General features: G+C 41.2%; 1 protein-coding gene across 1 annotated transcript; it reads left to right on the top strand.

The window, feature by feature from the left end:
• The first annotated feature begins 1,556 nt into the window (after positions 1 to 1,556).
• On the top strand, positions 1,557 to 18,830 carry COIL (coilin). Its single transcript, XM_079905936.1, has 7 exons — positions 1,557 to 1,806; positions 9,503 to 10,607; positions 10,731 to 10,817; positions 11,309 to 11,356; positions 13,261 to 13,330; positions 16,106 to 16,194; positions 17,846 to 18,830. The coding sequence occupies exons 1-7, from the start codon at positions 1,562 to 1,564 to the stop codon at positions 17,954 to 17,956; spliced, it is 1,755 nt and encodes a 584-aa protein (XP_079762062.1). The 5' UTR covers positions 1,557 to 1,561; the 3' UTR covers positions 17,957 to 18,830.
• The last annotated feature ends 1,311 nt before the right edge of the window (positions 18,831 to 20,141 follow it).

Raw genomic sequence — 20,141 nt, 5'->3', positions numbered from 1 at the left:
ATTAAATTGCTAATAAATCTATATGTAAGAGTTTTATAGGGATGATTTATATATAATCACCCATCTCTCTATCCATCTGTCATCAATATACAGGTCTTTGATCATAATCCCCATTTTTATGAATTGTCATTTTTACCCCCGTTTCATCTAAGTTTAGCGCCATAGACAAGGCACCTCTAATTGTAAAAGTAAGTGGTATAATAATCACTTAAATCTTAGTAGAGCCTTCCCAGATATTGCGAAAGTGAACAACTCTAGCGACTGGGTAAACACTTTCTTTGAAAGTCAGGTGATTCCCAATTCTTTGTTTTTAACATTATTGAACCTAACTGAATTGTTGACTGAAGGAGTACCGAAAATAATTTTTAACGAACGATCTCTAGGTGATTTTAGCATGTAAGTTGGAAAGAGTTTGAAGGAATTGACTGATATAGCCAATAACATAAGTCCTTCCATTCTTGTCTACTTAACACAAATGAACATATTTTCTCAGGGCGTCACATCTATAAAAACAAAAAATAGGTCCAGGTTTGATGGGGAGCCCTGTCTCATTTAGCAATATCCATTCACAGAGACTTGGACTAATTAAAAAAATCCACACAGACCTCCATTTATTTTATTAATAGATATAGTCCATGTCCATTTTATTTTCTCCGTTTAATAATTATGTAACAAAATGTGTGGCGTTTTATGCTATTTTGATCAATTGTGTACCTCTAATAATAGTAATAACTCAATCCAGAAGACCTAGAGCATTAGGGTCACAGGAAAATAAAACTTAAAAAAAAACTTTTTTAAACGTATCTACTGACTGCAAGGTATTAGCCACGTACTTAGTCCAGTGACCCTGGGGAAGTTACTTAGCCTCTCTGAACTTTTTGGGTTTTTTTAATCTTCAAAATGGGAATAATAATAGCTTATAATTCATACCTTTGTAATGAAAACTAAAGGAGTTAATATACTATGTGGAAGGAATGGAATGGAAATTCAAGTGATGTAAAACTTCTGATTCACTTACCTAAGAGTTAATAAGAGGACTATTTTTTATATTTTAAAATTTGCATGGTGGTAGGTATTAAACTGCTAAGGTATTTAAATTCCACTGAATACTTTTAAAAGAGTGATTAATGGTTTTATTTTAAAATGTCAATATTTACAATACATTAGGAATTACATCTTTTGCAACTGTGTATGAGGAAACATTTTGTAAACTAGATGCATTGGGAGTTACGTTTTTGAAATTATTTTATGTATATGAGCAAATATCTTAGAAGGAGACCACAGCTGAGCAGTGCTTGTTTATCTAGAGAGTTGCCTAAATTCGGACCCTACGTAGGGCTCAGCAGGAAAGGAGTAAAGGCATTTCGCTTATTCTCTTCCCTAGCCCTGTCTTGAGCGGACCCGAATCAATCCCGCTCCGCGTTCTCGTCATTCACAAAGCCTGGAGCAGCCGTTTGCCACCAACAGGTGGCACCCGTTAACAGGCTCCAGGGGGCGGGCCCCGAGCACGCCTCTCGGCGGCCCCGTGGAGTCTCTCGGCTTCCGTTGCGCATCGAGCAAGATGGCAGCCTCCGAGACGGTTAGGCTACGCCTTCAATTTGATTACCCGCCGCCAGCCACCCCACACTGCACGTCCTTCTGGCTTCTCATCGACTTGAACAGATGCCGAGTAGTCACGGATCTCATCAGTCTCATCCGCCAGCGCTTCGGCTTCAGTTCTGGGGCCCTCCTGGGCCTCTACTTGGAGGGGGGGCTCTTGCCCCCCGCCGAGAGTGCGCGCCTGGTACGAGACAACGACTGCCTCAGGTGCGCGGGCGGGATGGGGGCACGGCGGTGGGGCGCCGGGGACGAGCCTGCGCACGTCCGGGGGCGCCTCCGGCGTCTGGAGACCGCGTGTGGGTGTGGGTCCGGGTGAGGGTCGGGGTGAGCTGGGGGGGGGCTGTCAAACTGCACTTCCGTGAACCCCGGAGATTCTGATTGGTCCAGTCAGGTTTGGGGCTCAGGAGTCTGCATTGTAACTAGCATCTTTCCCCGGGAAGCTTCTAATGCAGAAGATTGGTGGACCACACTTGGAAAAACCCTGATCTTGGGTGTGGGCAGGGCCCGCGTTTCTTCCAGCCTTGACTTAGCAAGCGCTCACTTAGCCGGGCACTGTGTTAGGTGCGCGGGGTGCCGGGCGTGCCTGAGACCTGGCCTTCCCCTGGCAGTTCGCAGGGTCAGGTGCCGGAGACCCAAGCAAACGGACCCGCAGTCATGTTTTCTTCACCGCTTGCAGCGTGTCCAATCTCAGAGCTCCTGCGATACCCCCTGGGACTGGTGGGCGTCATTCAGTGTCTCACCTGGGTTCACTTAAATAGGTGTTTGGAACCTTTTGGGTTGTGAATTGGGAAACAAAATAGTTTTAAATATGCTTTTGGAAGTTTTAAAAGATGATACTGAGATGAATATCAAGGAGCGGTTGTGGTGTAAATTGCTCACGTGTGGCTGATTTATCTCAATAAAATGGTAAGACACGATTTCAGTTCGGATTCATATCTTGGACTGATTTATTCAGGGCTTCTTTTTAAAAGCTTCATCTACAGTGAAAGAAATTCTAGAGTTGTGAACCAGGCTACTTACTTCTGCTTGCCATTTGTGGCATGTTGAATATTCCTTTCCCCAGAGTATGTCAGATTCGTAAGATTTCTTCAGAGCATCAGGGAATTTAACTTGGAACAACTGCTACATCTTTGAGCATATGTGTGTCGTTCTCTCTTTTAAAAGCAGGAACACTGACTTACTAATAACGTTTAGCTGTTTCCAGTGACAATTTGAAATAATCCAAGTTTCAAAAAGAGGTCTTTTTCCTTTTTATTCACTGTGAAATAGATCTCCATTCTCTCTGCAATTCAGGGACTATTTAAATATTGCAGTTGTAAGGACTGCATCCTCTCCTGTTAAGTTTACTTTCTGATCTATCTCCTGTCTAATGAATTAATAACTTGCTGATGGCTAACTGCAGTTATACTTCATTTAATGAATCGTCTGGAAATTAGACTCTTTATAATGAAGTCAACAGTGTCAAAAGCAAACCATGAAAGCTGTTATGGGAAATAAATACAGCACAATGGCAGGCAGAATTCCTCCTAAACACCAGAATGCACAATTGCATATGGCAAGGAATACCTCTGCAGCTAGCTTCAGTGGTAAATGGGGCAGACCTTAGGAAAAAGTTGAATCTGGAAAAGTTTTGTATGTTTTCGTGGTTTCATGTCCATAGTCATTCTCTGTCTTCCCCTGACAGACTCACTTTTCTTCAGAGCTACAGAAGAAAACAGTTTCTTTTCTCAAAGATACCCAATATTGTTGGAGTAGACCAAAATAACTAGTTTTGTGTTTCTGTATATTATGTTCTTGTGTCATGTGGAGTGGATAATTATCTGACTGGATAATCATACCAGGTTTTGCTGCTAAGTGCAGAAGATGGTTGAAAAGAAGAGATCATCGTGGAACACAAATGGTCAGGGAATTTCACAGTACCTTGAAGGTTGGATAGCCTCGTACAGTTGTGGAGGCAAAAGCTACCCTGACTTGGTGAAGGGATGAGTTTGACCAGCAGAAGAATTCTGTTGGGATTGCCAGGAGTGCTGAGAGAGCTCTCATGAGGAGAAGCGGAGCCTGGTTGTGGGAATCCTGAGAACTAGCCCTGGAGGCGCGAGCATCTCCACACTTGTGTGCCATGGCCACTTCCTCACAGCCCCTTCTTTTGAGCCCCCAGAATCTGACTTCCTCTGCCCCCAGGCTGCTAACGTGGAGCTCCTCAAGGCGGTCTCCATCTCCCCTGGGAGGAGGAAGTGCTCCCATTTGCCTGGAGCCCCATCCATCTGCTAGGGCTGCTCTAACAAAACACCACAGGCTTACGCAACCGAAATTTCCCTCTCACAGTTCTGGAGGCTGGAAGTCCAAGGTTAAGTGTTGGCAAGTTTTGTTTCTTTTTGAGGCCTCTCTGCTTGGCTAGTAGGTGTCTCTCTTCTTACTGTGTCCTCACATGACCTTTTTTCTTTCCTCAGAAAAAGGCACGTGACCTGGTGTCTCTTTGTGTGTCCAGATTTTCTCTCTCATAAGGACACCAGTTAGATTGGATTAGGGCCCCGCTCTTAACGGCCTCATCTTAACTTGATTACCTCTTTAAAGGCCCTGTCTCTAAATACAGTCACATTTAGAGGTACTATGGGTTAGGGCTTCAGCATAAGAATTTTGAGGGGACACAGTACATCCCATAACACCCCCTGAAGAGAGCTTCACAGAGGCCTGGCTGCAGCACCTGGAGAGCGACCAGCTGGAGTGAGATTTCCCTGTTGAAGAGCCATTCTGTGAGGAAACAGAATGCCTTCTCTCCTCTGTCACTCTTTTGACTCTGCGGCATTTAATACTGATTATTAAATGCTGAACATTAGAGATGAGCTCTCATTTCATGTTGCTATGATCAGTGGCTCCTTGGATAGCCAGCCAAGCCCCTCTTGACATGTCTGTGAGGCTGGCAGTGGGAGTGAAGAAGACAGAGCGTCTGAGCCAGGCTGAGGGCAGTTTGGTTTCCTGAAACCTCGAGAGCCAAAGAAGATACTTGCCGTTAAGGCTGCCGATCCTTGTGCAGCTCTGGGTCTCTTGACGCTCAGTCTCGTTTTGTAGCGCGCTGATGGTTTTGGGGATATAGAATACTGAGAGCTCTTCTCTCACGTTCAGGAGTGTGTTTGTCCAGTGCCCGTGGGTGAGCAGAAACCAGTGGAAGTTAGGCCTGGGCTGCTTTCATTGTGGAACATTGATAGTCCCTTCCTATTCTTTTATTAAAACAAAGCAAACAAAAAGGCTTATTGTTAAAAAAAAATTATACTTCAAAATAGTTCAGGGTACAAAATCCCTTATTTCTTTTCTCATGTACTCTTCCTACACCCCACTCTCCAGAAGTATCCTCAGTTAAATTTGGAGTGTCTTTTCCATACATATGCAAACATATATACTTAGGCTCTTTAAATACACATGTCATTATAATATACATTTTTTCCTGCACCTCACTTTTTTTTACCTAACGTATCTTGGGTATCTTTCATTTTAGTATATACGATATGTGATGCAATTGCTACGTCATTCTTTTTAAATGCTATATTATTCCTTTGCATGGCCATGTTAATTTATTTAACCAGTCCCTTATTAATGGACATTTTAGGTGGTAATCTTAGTTTGACTGGGCTTCTATAATAAAAATACCATAAACTGGGTAGCTTATAAATAACAGAAGTTTAATTCTCACAGTTTAGAGGCCAAGGAGCCCAAGATCAAGGTGCTGGCAGACTTTATGGTCTGGTGAGGGCTTGCTTTCTGGTTCACAGATGGTACCTTCTTCCTGTGTCCTTACATGGTAGAAGGGGACTAGGGAGCCCTGGGGGTCTCTTTCATAAGGGCGCTAATCCCATTCATGAGGGCTTTACCCTTATGATGTAATCACTTCCCAAAGGCCCCATCTCCTAACACCATAACATTGGAGGGTTAGGATTTCAACATATGAATTTGGGGGGGACACCGAAACATTCAGCCCTTGGCAGTTGTCATCTGGTTTTCACTGTTACATACTGCTGTGGTGAGTATTCTTCTATATCTTTGTGTACTTGGGCAATGATTCAGTAAGATACATTCCCAGAAGGGGTACTCCTTGGTCAAATTTTAAAATTTGATAAATACTGTCAAGTTGACCTCCAGAAGAGTTGTACAGGTCTGTATTTATGCCAGAAATATATGAGTTACTTTTGTTCAATATTGTGCGAAAGGTAAGAGAGCAGAGTGATTAAGAGCTCAGGGTCTGGAATCAGGGCCCTGGATTCAAATCTTGGCTCTATGACTCATTAGCTGTGTGCCCTTGGTCAGGTAACTTACTTCTCTGAAGGTGGTAATGCAGGGCACTGCAAGCAGCAGCTAGACAGGAGGGAGGCTGCAGGGAACAGGTGGGACCCAGAGAGATTGCAGGTCCCTGCTTTCACCCTCTTTGTTGAATTTCACCTCCATTTGATGGGACAAGTTCATTAAAAACCCATCAACTCCTGCCCTCAGAGGACTAACAACATTCACTGTATTAATAAAAATTAGAGCTAACATTTAGATAGCACTTGCTCTGAGCCCAGCACGGCTCTAAATATATATGATAGCTCATCTGAGTACTATAATTATTACTGTTACCCCCATTTGTACAGATGGGAAAAGTTGAGGTAATGATATTTTAAAATTTTAACTAAAGGCAGAAGAAGGATTTGAATCCAGTCACTTTGGCCTTGGCAGGCAATGGCTAGTGGGAGTGGGGAGGTGTCAGGCAGTGCAGATGGGCATGTCTGTATTTATGTATGATAGAATCCTAGAGGTGAACTTGCAAATTGAAAGGGAATACCTTGCATTTTGATACTAGTGCCCAGTTTGCCCTGCAAAGAGTTTGAATGAACAGTGGAGAGTCTGTTTTAAACATTTCTTGGGATCAAATCTCTTTCATTGCTAATTATACAGGTAATTCACTTTTCTTTGTAAAAGGACAGCTACATTCACTTCCGTTTGTAAAAGGACAGTTACATTTGTTGTCTGTGATCCAAGTGGGGAAATGAAGAACATTGCCAGGGAAAGTGTCCACCCTGAAAAGAATGGTAACTGAGCAGACCCAGGTGAAACGTTTCTTGTTCTCTGGATGGTGTTTTGTTTCTCAGTCTTAATATGCTCCAAACTGAAATTACTCTCTTCAGGAGTAGCAGGTAGCGAGGCTGCAGCAATCACAGGTCAAGTGTCCACAGATCCATGATCTTCAGGATGGGTGAGGTGATGACAGGAGCTGCTCTTGAAAGCATGATGCTGTTGTAGGCTCCTTTGAAAGCCAGGGGTCCTGCCTACACGGGATGCAGCACGTGCAGTGTTCCAGTGAATTAATGAACCACAGTGACTGAACAGAAGGTCTTGCATCCGTTTTCAAAGTGTGATGGAAAGTTTGGTACTAATTGTCATCTCAGAATTGAAACTTGAATCATAGCATTGCTACAGGTGAAAACAAATTAATCAAGAATGTTATGGAAAGTTCCATATCCTGGAAGTTCCTAAGTAGTTCTTAGATTCACAGGATGCCAAACTAGCTTTTGCCTGTTTAAGAATTACTTTCTTGCTGCTAGGTGCCAAGGTCCACAGCTGAGAACAGGGGGTAGTGAGTTTTATTTAAGTCCCTGCTCTTTCAGAGTTTTATTTCTCTCTTCATCCTACTCCTGGTATCAGTAGCTTTTATTTTATCTTCACTTGTATGTGTCTGTGTATTTGTGTATTCTGAAGAATAATTGAGGATTTTTTTCAACTACCACATTGACATAAATCCACAGGATTACTATACCTTAAAAAAAATTAAAGAATGCCTATAATCTATCTTATTACTCACCAATTATACTTTATTTTCTATTTTTTAAAAATAAATTTATTTATTTTTGGCTGCATTGGGTCTTCGTTGCTGCGTGCGGGCTTTCTCTAGTTGTGGCGAGCGGGGGCTACTCTTCGTTGAGGTGCGCAGGCTTCTCATTGCGGTGGCTTCTCTTGTTGCGGAGCACGGGCTCTAGGCCCGTGGGCTCAGTACTTGTGGCTCCCGGGCTCTAGAGCGCAGGCTCAGTAGTTGTGGCGCATGGGCTTAGTTGCTCCGCGGCATGTGGGATCTTCCCGGACCAGGGCTCGAACCCATGTCCCCTGCATTGGCAGGCAGATTCTTAACCACTGTGCCACGAGGGAAGCCCTGTACTTTATTTTCAAATATGATTGTCCACATCTTTCCCTGGTCACTAAAAGTACTTGATGAAAGATACAGCTGGATGTAAATGTATTGAAAGAATAATGTATGTTTTTAGGAGACGTTTTTTTAAAATAAATTTATTTATTTTTGGCTGCATTGGGTCTTCGTTGCTGTGCATGGGCTTTCTCTAGCTGCGGTGAGCGGGGGCTACTCTTTGTTGCAGTGAGTGGGCTTCTCATTGCAGTGACTTCTCATTGCAGAGCACGGGCTCTAGGCCTGTGGGCTTCAGTAGTTGTGGCATGTGGGCTCAGTAGTTTTGGCTCACGGGCTCTAGAGTGCAGGCTCAGTAGTTGTGGCTTACGGGCCTAGTTGCTCCATGGCATGTGGGATCTTCCTGGACCAGGGCTTGAACCCATGTCCCCTGCATTGGCAGGCGGATTCTTAACCATTGCGCCACCAGGGAAGCCCCAGCAGGCATTTTTAAACACCCATTATGTGCTTGACATTGACGACACTCACTCAGCTCTCTGTCACTGGGATGTGCCTATTAGAATTAGCTGTTGCCGGTTCATGGAGGAACAGAATTCCTTTACTGTAGTGAAATGACTTTGGATGAACTGTATATTAGTCAGAGTTCTCCAGAGAAACAGAAACAGTAGGAGATGATATAGATATAGACATAGCTATAGCTCTAGGTACAGAAATGAGATTTATTATAAGGACCTGACTCATGAGATTATGGAGACAGAGAAGTCCCAAGATCTGCAGTCGGCAAGCTGGAGACCTGGGAAAGCTGATGATAAAGTTCCGGCCCAAGTGCAAAGGCCAGGAAAGCAGATGGTGTGTTTCAGTCTGATTCCTTGTCTGAGGCAGAAGTTCTTCTGACGTCCCAGCTCAAAGACAGGCAGGCAGGGAAAGCGGATTCCCTCTTGCTCAGCCTTTTATTCCGTTCAGGCCTTCAGTGGATTGGGTGAGGGCCATTCACACTGGGACCATCTGCTCACAAAGGCAGTCTATTTACTGTACAAATTCAAATGTTAATCTGATCCTGAAACACCCTGACAGACATGCCCAGAACAATGTTTAACCAAATATCTGGTCACCCCAGGGCCTAGTCAAGTTGGCACATAAAATCAATAATCACCAAATGCTTTGGAATTTTACGATGGCTGTCAGTACCCCAGAGAACATAAGTTATAAATGGTCGGTGTTTTCCTAAATTTAAACAAAATAAAAATGAAATCTGATTTTTAAAATAGTAGCTTACAGTTAAAACCCAAAACGGATAGTTAGCATCATCACCATTTAGCGCAGGCGTATAACGTAGTGGAAAGGTTGTGGACGTTGACGTTACACAAACAGGTTTGAATCCTATTTCTGTGGCTTATTAGCTGTGGATCCTGGGCAGTTACTTGTCTGAACCATAATTTTGTGATCTGTTTTAAAATGAAAGATACTTACTTCATGGTCATGTTTAGATTAGAGAAAATCTATAGGAAATGTTTAGGATGCAGTAGTTGATCAATCAATAAAATTAGTCATTTGAAAGTTGACCGTAAGTGATGCCATATAGGCCATTTTGTTAAAAAGAGTCTTTTGTCCTTAAGCGATTTGACATTTTTTCATTGCCTGATGACAGTGACAGTCTGCAGTCCTCTTAGTATATAACTACATCCTGGAGACATGCTTATGAATTACTTACTAAAGCTTTCTCTCTTGTTCTTTTGATAGAGTTAAATTAGAAGAGAGAGGAGTTGCTGAGAGTCCTGCAACAGTTAACAATGGTGATAGTACTCGTTTATTACCTAGAAAAGCAAAGAAGCGGGCATTTAAGTTGGAGGAAGATGAAGAAACCGAACTAGATTACAAAAATTCAAAGAAGCGTTGGAAGAGGCATGAGAACAATAACAGTGAGAAGACCTTGGATCTAGAACCAAAAGCTGTCACAGATCAGAGTGTGAGTAAAAAAAACAAGAGGAAAAAGAAAGCCACATGTGGTGTAGTGGATGCTGATGGTGGAGAGACCAAAAGAAAATCACCAAAGAAAACGGAGAAATGTGAATATAAAAAGCAGGCAAAGACTCCCAAGTCTTCTAAAGCACAGTCAGTGAAAGAGTGGACCATCCTGAAGTACAGTCCTCCAAAAGGTCCTGCTGCTAGAAACAGCCTTGTGAAAGCCAAAAGAAAAGGTGGCCCAGGCATTCCTACAAAAGAGAGTCCCGACGACTCCTCAGAGTCTGAGTCTTATCATGAATCAACCAGTGATGGTCTCAGCAATGTCATCTTGGAGGTCACACATTCCCCAGAGAAAATCTCGACTGAAGTATCAAAGGAAGGATCCTCTATGAAAACCACAACTGCAAACAAAGGGGCTGCAAATACTGGTTTTACCTCTACCACCATCAAGGGCAAGACCTCCAGAACATCATCTTCTAGTTCAGACGCTAGTTCAGAGTCAGATAACCAATGTGTGATGTCAAAGAGTACCCCGGTGTGTACTGCAGATTTCTTAAAGACTGTAGGTCTCTTTGCAGGAAAACGTTGTCCAGGGCCATCCTCACAGGTTCCAAATGCTGCTGGATGGAAGCAGTCGGACTCAAATGGTGGCAGACAGGCCCTTGGTCCTCCTCCCAATGTGACTCTCCCCATCACTTTGGGAAGAGGTTGGAGTAGGGGAGAGGACCTTCTTTCTTGGAAGGGAGCGAGGGGTCGGGGTATGCGGGGCAGAGGTCGAGGACGAGGGCATGCTGTTCCCTGTGTTTTAAATAGAAATGCTGATTATCAGAAGCAACAGCAGTTGAATGAAATGGTGACAAACTCATCTACTGTTATCCAGGTAAGTGTTATTTATTGTGAGTTTACCTCTTCCCCTTTCCTCATGTAGTGTTTCTGGAATTGATGTCATGGGTTCACAGTTTCTCACTAGTAACAAAATCACATGACTAATACTGTTTTTCAGAATCCCATAGAGACACACAAGAAGGACTACAGTCTCTTACCGCTTTTAGCAGCTGCCCCTCAAGTTGGAGAAAAGATTGCATTTAAGGTATATTTTTAAAAAACAACAATAGTTACAACAAAAAAGATTATTCCCCCCTAAATAAACTTACTCATTAACATGTCAGGTTACATTTATATTTATAATTTAATATATATTAATAAAATTTAATAAATTTATTAAACTACTTTATATTAAATCATATTTATAATAACTCTTCCTGGATCATATCTTTCGTGTTCTCTTGCCTAGCATGTAGTAGGTGCCTAGTAATTGTTTTCTGAATGAGTAGAAATGGCTCAGCCTGGTGTCTGGAACATAGCAAGTGCTCAATAAAAAAAGCCTCTACATATCACCCCAAAAGCCTCCGAAACCCCAAAAAAAACTTTCCTACTGGAACCCCTGTTTTGCCACAGGCTCATGGTAGGGCTCCCAGAGAGGTGGAGTGGGCACCCCAATATTGTGTGTTTTGTTTTCTCAGGAGTAGGGAAAGGAGCCACAGGGCATGTGTATTTGTGAGTTTTTTTCTTCTTTTTTAGCTTTTGGAACTAACATCCGATTATTCTCCTGATGTTTCTGACTACAAGGTAAGGTTCTTTATTTTAAAATAATCAAATGTCAGTATATTAAGGAAGCTAAAGTCATGTTTAATGCTGCTAATATGGATAATACGGATTTTTATGGAGTAAATAATGTCATAAAGTAGAAAAAATATTTTCAAAATGTAAACTTTTTGATAGTATCACTTTGAAGTCTCCCAGTGTTATTTTTCTTAATACTTGGGAAGAATATAGAATGAGAATGACGAATTTAATTTTTTTTTATTACTCATTTATTTCTAATCAGCTTAGATACACAAAGTTATTTGAGAACCGCTCTCCCATGATCCTAAACTTTGAAAGAGAAAAATAGATAGCTCTCAGCCAGAAAATTTGATTATTTTCAGCATAGGAATCTACTTCATATATTTGTGAATTACTACTGGTTATTATCATCTAATATGTTTTGTTTTGCTTTACCAGTTAACCACTGGTAGTTCACAAATACTGTCCTTGGAATTTACTCACTTAATATTTGTATGGGACTTCGTGTTGGCATATGAACTTTACCACAGTTCAGTAAAAGTTTGACTCAATCAGTAATTACATGTTTCCTTCCCTTTCTCACCCATTCAAAATTTTGCTGAAAATCTTGTTAAAATGCATACTTTCTTATTTTGATGTGAGATTCAGAATGTAAGTCCATTATTTTAAGGGAATAATTGATAACATTAATATATAACGTATAATATAATGATACGGGTAAGGTATAAGAAGATTTGATTCAATCTGAGTTGATCCCTAGGTAGCCTTTTAAAATCTTGGTAAGAATCTTTCTTCGAAAGCAGGCTAGAAGAAGAATCAGTTCATGAAGGGATTTGGTTGGTTAGTTCTGGGTAACTGGTGTTTTATCATCTTTTTCATCTTAGCCCCTTAATATAGGTGACCACATAACTTACATAAATCAGAACACTTGTGAGTGAAAAGGATGAATATTGTATTAATAATTATACTGAAGGGAAATGTAAATGGACCTGTCTTGGGCAAACCAGGATGTTTTTTCACCCTACCATAGATGACTAATTCAATTCTGTGGTACATGAGGAAATGGAGATAAACATGAATTGGTATGTCCCACGGCCTCTACCGATTGTTGATTCTAGATGATACTGATTTTTTTTAAACTCATATTAAATGGATGTTGGTCATTATAGTTATCATCTTGGTAAGCTATTCGCTTACTTTATTTCCCAGTGTTTTTAGAACTTTTTTGAAGTTGCTTTCAAAACCGTTTCAAGGGTGAAAATCAGTATCACTTTTTTGCTTTGATGTCAAGTACTTTTATCCAGCTAGATCATTGGCTTTATTCATTAAGCTTGCCTTTAAAAGTCAAATCTACCTTCAAAGAATGTAGTCTCCTCAGCCTCTAACCTGTCTCATTTGTATCCGTGGAATTCTAATTTATGGAGGTGACTGAGTGATGACACAGAGAAGTCAGTGCTACTGAGAAAGGAATTTATTACTTACATTTCCCGAGAGAAGAGGGGGATGCCACACCAGGCAGGACCACAGGGGACAGCACCTGGTTGTGGCTGGGAGGCAGAAGCAGGAGGGAGGAGCTTTTATCGGGGTTTCCTTGGTGTAGGCAAGGCAGGGTGAGGGAGACAGCTTAGGATCAGCTAGTCTGAATAAGTAGCAGGCTGTTGGCTAGAGGGGCTGTCCCTGTTTGGTACCTGCTCCTGGGATGATTGAGACCAGGGGAAATGCTGGCTTGGTATGTGGGAGTTTTATTTCAAATGCATGTTGATTTATTTAAAAACTTTTTTTGTTGAGATAAAACCCACATAACAAAACTCACTATTTAACTGTTTTAAAGTGTGCGATTCAGTGGCTTTAGTATATTCGTAATAGTTGACATGTTGATTTTTGACTTGAACTTTTGTTTTTGAAAGGAAGGAAAAATATTAAGCCATAATCCGGAGACCCAGCAAGTAGATATAGAAATTCTTTCATCTTTACCTGGTGAGTGTTCTAGAAAAGAATTTGGCAGTGTAGGCTCTTCACATCTACGCTGGTTTCTAAACAGCTTTCACACACAGGCGCTGCTGTCTTCCTTGGCCCCCATGGCTGCCTGGCGCTCTGCATACCTCTGTCAGCACAGAGTGGCCGGGAGGGTGGGTGCTGCACTCCCACAAGTGGAGGTGCGTGTCTACTAAGAGTTGTTGGGTTTGTTCCCAGAGCTGTTAGGCGAGTTGTTCTTCTTACTGTAGTTATGTAATTTCGTGAAATTACATAAATTGATGAAAATTGATGGCAAAAAAAATTATGTCTGTGAAACCTAAGTTGAATGCTGACTCAGGATTGTTACTGAAAAATTTGCTTTTGAGTTATATGTGGTGGGTCAGCTATAAGAGATTGGGAGGAATTTGGTAAAAATCTGTGAAGATTCTACACTTACATTGTGTTGCTAGCTTTTGTATTCTTCTTATTATTATTCATTCTTGCATCACTTTAAAAAAACCCTCAAAACTCAAAAATTGTGAAAATTACATATATACATTAAGGATATGATTTATAAAAGAAAGACAGCTCTAGCTGGTGGACTCATAAGACCTGCTAGCTCTGTTTCAAAAGATTGGCAAATGAACATACTTCTGTGTGTTAAGTCAAAATAAAATGTCTAAAGTATCCACACGCTCACACATTATTTTAAATGGTTCCCTGCTTTATCCCTGATTCACCCCACCCATTATTGGTTCTGAAATCCTGGAATAAGAGGGCTTTTACTGTATATGGCTTAACTGGGGTTGTGTTTGCAGGGGTCCCTGGCCAGGGAGTAGAGGAGATCTCTTTTTCTTTAGCAGACTCTAAGGAATTGATTATTTTCTGTTCGTGTTTAAATAAGGTAGTGAGTAAAAGATTCAAAACTCCAGTACATAGAAATCATTCAAAAAGGTTTTTCAGAGAAACCCCTGGTCGGGAACAAAGATCACACAAGCCGTGCAGTGCAGCCAGAAACACACACACACACACACACACACACACACACACACACACACACACACACACACACACACACACACACTCGGGGAACAAAGATCACACAAGCCGTGCAGTGCAGCCAGAACACACACACACACACACACACACACACACACACACACACACACACACACACACACACACACACACACACACACACCTTCCACTGGTTTTCCAGCTTTCTTCTATTAGTTTTCGCTTGAAGAAATCCCCCTTCTTTGGAATGGTGGACAGAGGTTTGTCCATGATCAAATTTTGTGGACACAGCCGGATCACTTCTTGTCAGGTGATTGACAGTGATGACATCCAATTAGAACTTTTCTTTTTGGGAGCATCAAGAAACACTTTATCTGTTTTCTAGCAAAAGTACAGGTAGTCCTCACTTTGCATGTTTCTAATATACATGAACTTCAGTTACCATGATTTAGTTAAATAAAACCAGCTCCCCGGTGACATTGGTATGTAACTCTTAACTGTAAGTAACTGTATAGAGTACCGCTAGCTCTCCCGTCCACAAATCACTGCATAAATAACACATGGCCATATGATTAGTGACAAGTCACATCACTTCTTTCAAAGTCTGTTGGTGGTTGGTCACTGTGCATCTGTTACTCAGTTCCCATAACACAGCAAAGTGTGTAGTTGTGCTGCTTCCTTGTCTCTCAGTGATAAATCCACGTAACACCTTACAAAAATGGATAATTGAAATAGGGAATTGGCCAACAAAGATGAAAGCACAACAAAGAAACAAAAAGTGATAATGCTAAAAGTGACCTCCAAATCGAGTTTAAGTGAAATCGTAGAAGAAGTAGCTCACTGTGGGAATGTTGACATTGAGCTTTATGTGAGCTTCTTGACGTCAACGAGGAAAGTGGTTGTGATGAAAGGGATGAGGATGTCCTAGAAGTGACATCAGCAAAAACTTCGCAAAACTGTGAAAAAGAAACTCTCAGAGCTATTTCATGACGTTAAAAGCTCAAAGAATAACAAACTGAGAGGAGTATGACAGTTATGTAAGGCGTAGAAAAGATTCTCACTCTGTACTGTGGTTACATGACAAGAAGGTGAGCACTGCTTAAACTACCCTTGATAAGTTTCTTACAAAGACATAGAACACTTTAATTCTCAGTATTTCTGTTTTAAATTAGATCCGTGTACTACATAAATAGCAGTTGTAGTATTTTTTTCATTTCCCTATACAGTAAAGGTTTTAAAGTTTTGACAAAAAATTTTAAAGATCATGAGACAATCATAAGTTTTCCCATTGATTAAGATTGTTTTGCATGATTTCAGCCTGCATGGTCACTTTAACGGCCCCACCCTACCATGTAAAGTGAGGACTGCTGTATTACCAAGTAGTAAGCCTGTGTGATTTCTGAGGATACAGCAAGATATAAGAACTTGGCAGAATTCACATTACCTTCCCTTGTTGAAACATACCAGCTATTTTGGGGATTATCTTGTGGTTACACGTTCTTTTCCGGGATTACTAGTGGTAGCGGATCGAGCTCATTTCTTTTTGATGAAGGAAAGATTGTCACTGATCAGTAGCCGAGAAGCTCCTGTCTTTTGATGCAGGGTTTTCGAAGGCTCTCCCGTCACTGAGCACTCCATACTTTCATGTGTGTCGCCAGCCTCCACATCAATGGACAGTGTGTTTGTGGTTGTTTTTCTAATGATATGAATTCCCTGTAGAGGAACATTTCACTACTGGGAAATGACTTATTGTCTCTCCTTCCTACCGTCTGCTTTCAGCCGTGAAAGAACCTGGGAAGTTTGATCTGGTTTATCACAACGAAAATGGAGCTGAGGTAGTGGAGTACGCGGTGACGCAGGAGAAGAGGGTAGGCGTGCTTCTCTTCTTGGGATTTGCTTGGTCGTCCACTCTCTTGACTGGCCACTGGTGGCCTGGAAGGGGACACTGCAGCTTCCTGAACTGCCTGTGTTAAAATCATAAAGGATCTCAGCCTTGGGGAACTCTGTCGTGCCTGCAGGGTGGCTGTGACAGTGCCAAGTGCCAAGTTAGGGTGCATCTTGAATGTCAGAGAGCCTATAAGACGAGATGCACAAATAAATCTTATTTAAGAGTGTACAGTTGCATAAAATCAGTTTTGGGAGTTCCCTGGTGGCCTAGTGGTTAAGATTCTGGACTTTCACTGCCATGGCCCTGGTTTAGTCCTTGGTCAGGGAACTGAGATCCCACAAGCCATGAGGCATGGCCAAAAATCAAAATCAAATCAGATCAAATCACAGTTTTATAAGGGTGTCAGTAGAAAAGAGTAGCATTTTAAAAACAAAAGTACACATAAATGTACAGCTTGGGCGATTTTCACCCATGAACATACCCCATGTAGTAACCAGCACCCGGATCAAGAAACAGCACATGAGCAGCCCCTCCAGAAATCTCCATCACGCCTCCTTGCACTTACTACTACCTCTCAAACGTTAACCGTGATTCTGACTTACAACAGCACAGGTCGTTTTGAAGAATGACGTGAAATGATGAATCTGTCTTTTGATTTGTTTCAGTCCTTAAATTTCCATTTTAGGAAGTATATGGTTTAGAGCTTTGTAGGCAGCAGACTTGCAGAGTTGCTGGAATGGCTGCCTTACTAGAGTATGGTAGCATTGAAGTGAGTAGAATTTATAGTTAAGAAACCACTTCTTAAGGTGTTTATACTTGAAATGTTATGATAGTATTCTGAGTTTTAGTACTGCAGAGTCACGTTTTATCTGAAATGTGAATTTGTGGAAACCCTAAGCTGACTGTATGTTTTGCTTTGTCTTTGGGGTAGATGCCACTCAGGGATTTACTCCAAAAGCACATTTTTAGGGTCTGTGGTAGGCTCAGCAGATATTGCCCAGTCTCCTGTACTTCTTCATTTGCAATATATGCAGCCCCACTTTTTTGTAGAAATGTATTCTTGGAAACTACATTGGAAAATTAAACGTTGCAGGCTTTCCTCTTGGAGGCCTTACTAAACAGCAGCCTGAAATAGGGCCTGTAATTACCTTTTTTGACACTAGATGGCTCTCATTATTCATATGGCCAATGTTAGCTTTGCTTTCTCTTGATAAAATGTGAAATACCTCCTATTTTTAGGCAGCACAGGAAGAGAACTACAGAGCTGCACAAAGGGGCATCAACAGTATAGTGATAACCTTCCTGGGCCACATCTGCCTCCCGGGAGGTCTGTGGGCTGCCTTTCCACAGAGGCTTGCTGGGCAAATCCTCCTGACCGCTTTGTAACCAGCTGCCCTCCGCATACAGCCCCTGCTCTAAATCAAAGAAAGATGAAGTATGTTTACTGTAAAATTTAGCTGCATTCTAGGTAAACAAGACCTTCCACCCTAAATGAACTGAGTTTACTGGGACTCAAATTACTCCAGGTCTTCAAGCATTCTGCATAAATGGAAATTGACTTTTTAAATGACTAAAATTCATACGACCTCAAAATGAAGTCTGTAAACTGAATATTTTCTGTTTTTCCTCAGATCACCATTTTCTGGAGAGAATTAATTGATCCAAGACTGATTATCGAACCTCCAAGTAACACAAAGTGCGGAGCTTCCCTGAGTATGATCTCTCCACCTCATGGTTTATAAATGTCTTATCTGTGAAAGTGACTATAACTTGAACTTCTTTTTTTTCTTTTAAAGAAAATTTGAGAGTTGTATGCATTTTTGGTTATCTTTACCGCATAGGAAAAAATCTACCTCATCATTTAAAATAACATGGGTGTTGCTTTTTTAGACCTCTTTTTTTTCCCGCAGGCTTAATTTTAGTAACAAAATTCAGAACATGACATTCTTCAGGCATTGTGTATAAAGCAGGCATGACATTCTTCAGGCTTTGTGTATAAAGCAGTATGTATGGTTTCTTCTCGTTTTTATTTTGTTTGACCATCAAGTAGCCATTGTCAGTAGGAGTTTATAATACCAAGTACAAAAAAGTGCTGCATTTCTTGTCTCAGTAAGTTTTATTAAGTAATATTTTAAAACGTGAAAGCATGTTACTTGACTTAATTTTTTAACATTTAAGATGTTCCATTCAATATGGAACGTCTTATACATTTCAAGTATTTTATACTTGTAATTGTCAAGCGTTAACCAGTAGTTGGGTTTATTGCAGGCAGTGAGTTAAGGAATCCTTTCATACTCTTTTCAACTTTCTTTAAAATGAAGGATTCTTAGGGCCTGTGGAGAGCAGTGGAAATAAGTATGTGTGCCTGGGGAAGAACTGGGGCTCCACTCGGGGGAGAGGATTTACTGTGGGCTCAGACCAGGGTTATCTTGCTCCAAGATCCCGAGCGCCTGGCTGAGTGTGCTGGAGTTGGGATCGTGAACAGAAACTTCCTCTTCTGTTATTATTCAGCACAGAACTAAAAAGGCTAAAATACATAGTGTGAAAATTGTTTTCTTTTCACAAAACATCAGATCCCTCCTTCAGCTTTGCAGATTTTAAATAAAATCATATTGAACTAAACTTCCGTGCTGAGTCATCTTGTTCAGTTGAGTTTTGCAAATTGCTGTCTTGTTTTATAGTAATGCAAAAGATTAAAAATTTCTGGAACAAGGTTTGCCTTGACTAAAGACTCTGGTGTTGCAAGGTTTAGTCCAATGGAGTTTGTTAGATTTGGGAGCTATTGGACCAAAGGAGATGCTGTCCAGTTTTAATTTGCATGACATTGATGTGTATCAAAGTGTGTATTTATTGATTTGAGAGGTATGACTCCAGAAAGAGTGAGATTAACACGAATGATGGAATCTTGGCACTGGGTTTCTTGTGTAAGCATGCTTTCTTTCCAGGGTTTGGAAAACAAGACAAATAGTAAAGGCCAACAGGTGCATGAAAAAAAAAACGCTCAACATCACTAATCTGGGAAATGCAAATCAAAACCACAGTGAGATATCACCTCACACCTGTTAGGATGGCTTTTATCAAAAAGACAAGAAATAACAATTGTTGGAAAGCGTGTGCAGAAAAGGGAACCCCTGTGCACCATGGGTGTAAATTGATACATCCACTTTGGAAAACAGTATGGAGATTCCTCAAAAAATTAAAAGTAGAACTACCATATGATCCAGCAATTTCACTTGTGGGTATTTATCCGAAGAAAACAAAAACACTGACTCGAAGTCAGAAAGAGAAAAACAAGTACCGTATGCTAACACATATATATGGAATTTTGAAAAGCGGTACTGATGAACCTAGTGGTAGGGCAGGAATAAAGACACAGACGTAAAGAACAGACTTGAGGGCAAGGGGGCGGGGGAGGGGAAGCTGGGATGAAGTGAGAGAGTAGCATTGATGTATACACACTACCGAATGTAAAATGGATGGCTGGTGGGAAGCTGCTGCATAGCACAGGGAGATCAGCTCAGTGCTTTGTGACCACCTAGAGGGGTGGGATAGGGAGGGTGGGAGGGAGGCTCAAGAGGGAGAGGATATGGGGATATATGTATATGTATAGCTGATTCACTTTGTTGTACAGCAGAAACTAACACAACATTGTAAAGCATTTATACTCCAATAAAGATATGAAAAAAAGCAAAACACTAACTCGAAAAGATATGTGCACCCCCATGTTCATTGCAGCATTGTTTACAATAGCCAAGATACGGAAACACTGATGTCCATCGATGGATGAATGGATGAAGAAAATGTGGTGTGTGTGTGTGTATATATATATATATATATATTCAGCCAGAAAAAAGAATGAAATCTTGTCATTTGTGATAACATGGATGGATCTTGAGGGCCTTATGCTAAATGAATTAAGTCAGACAG

This window comes from Stenella coeruleoalba (assembly GCF_951394435.1).
Source record: "Stenella coeruleoalba genome assembly, chromosome: 19".
Lineage (NCBI taxonomy): Eukaryota > Metazoa > Chordata > Mammalia > Artiodactyla > Delphinidae > Stenella > Stenella coeruleoalba.
Note: the sequence above shows the minus strand (reverse complement) of the source record. Positions and strands in the feature narration are given on the sequence as shown.

Bases quoted from the DNA above. Each gene is read 5' to 3' on its own strand.
- COIL (XM_079905936.1), top strand. From the start codon at position 1,562: ATGGCAGCCTCCGAGACGGTTAGGCTACGCCTTCAATTTGATTACCCG. The intron at 10,608-10,730 runs GTAAGTGTTATT...ACTGTTTTTCAG, and splicing joins ACTCATCTACTGTTATCCAG to AATCCCATAGAGACACACAA. The intron at 16,195-17,845 runs GTAGGCGTGCTT...GTTTTTCCTCAG, and splicing joins CGGTGACGCAGGAGAAGAGG to ATCACCATTTTCTGGAGAGA.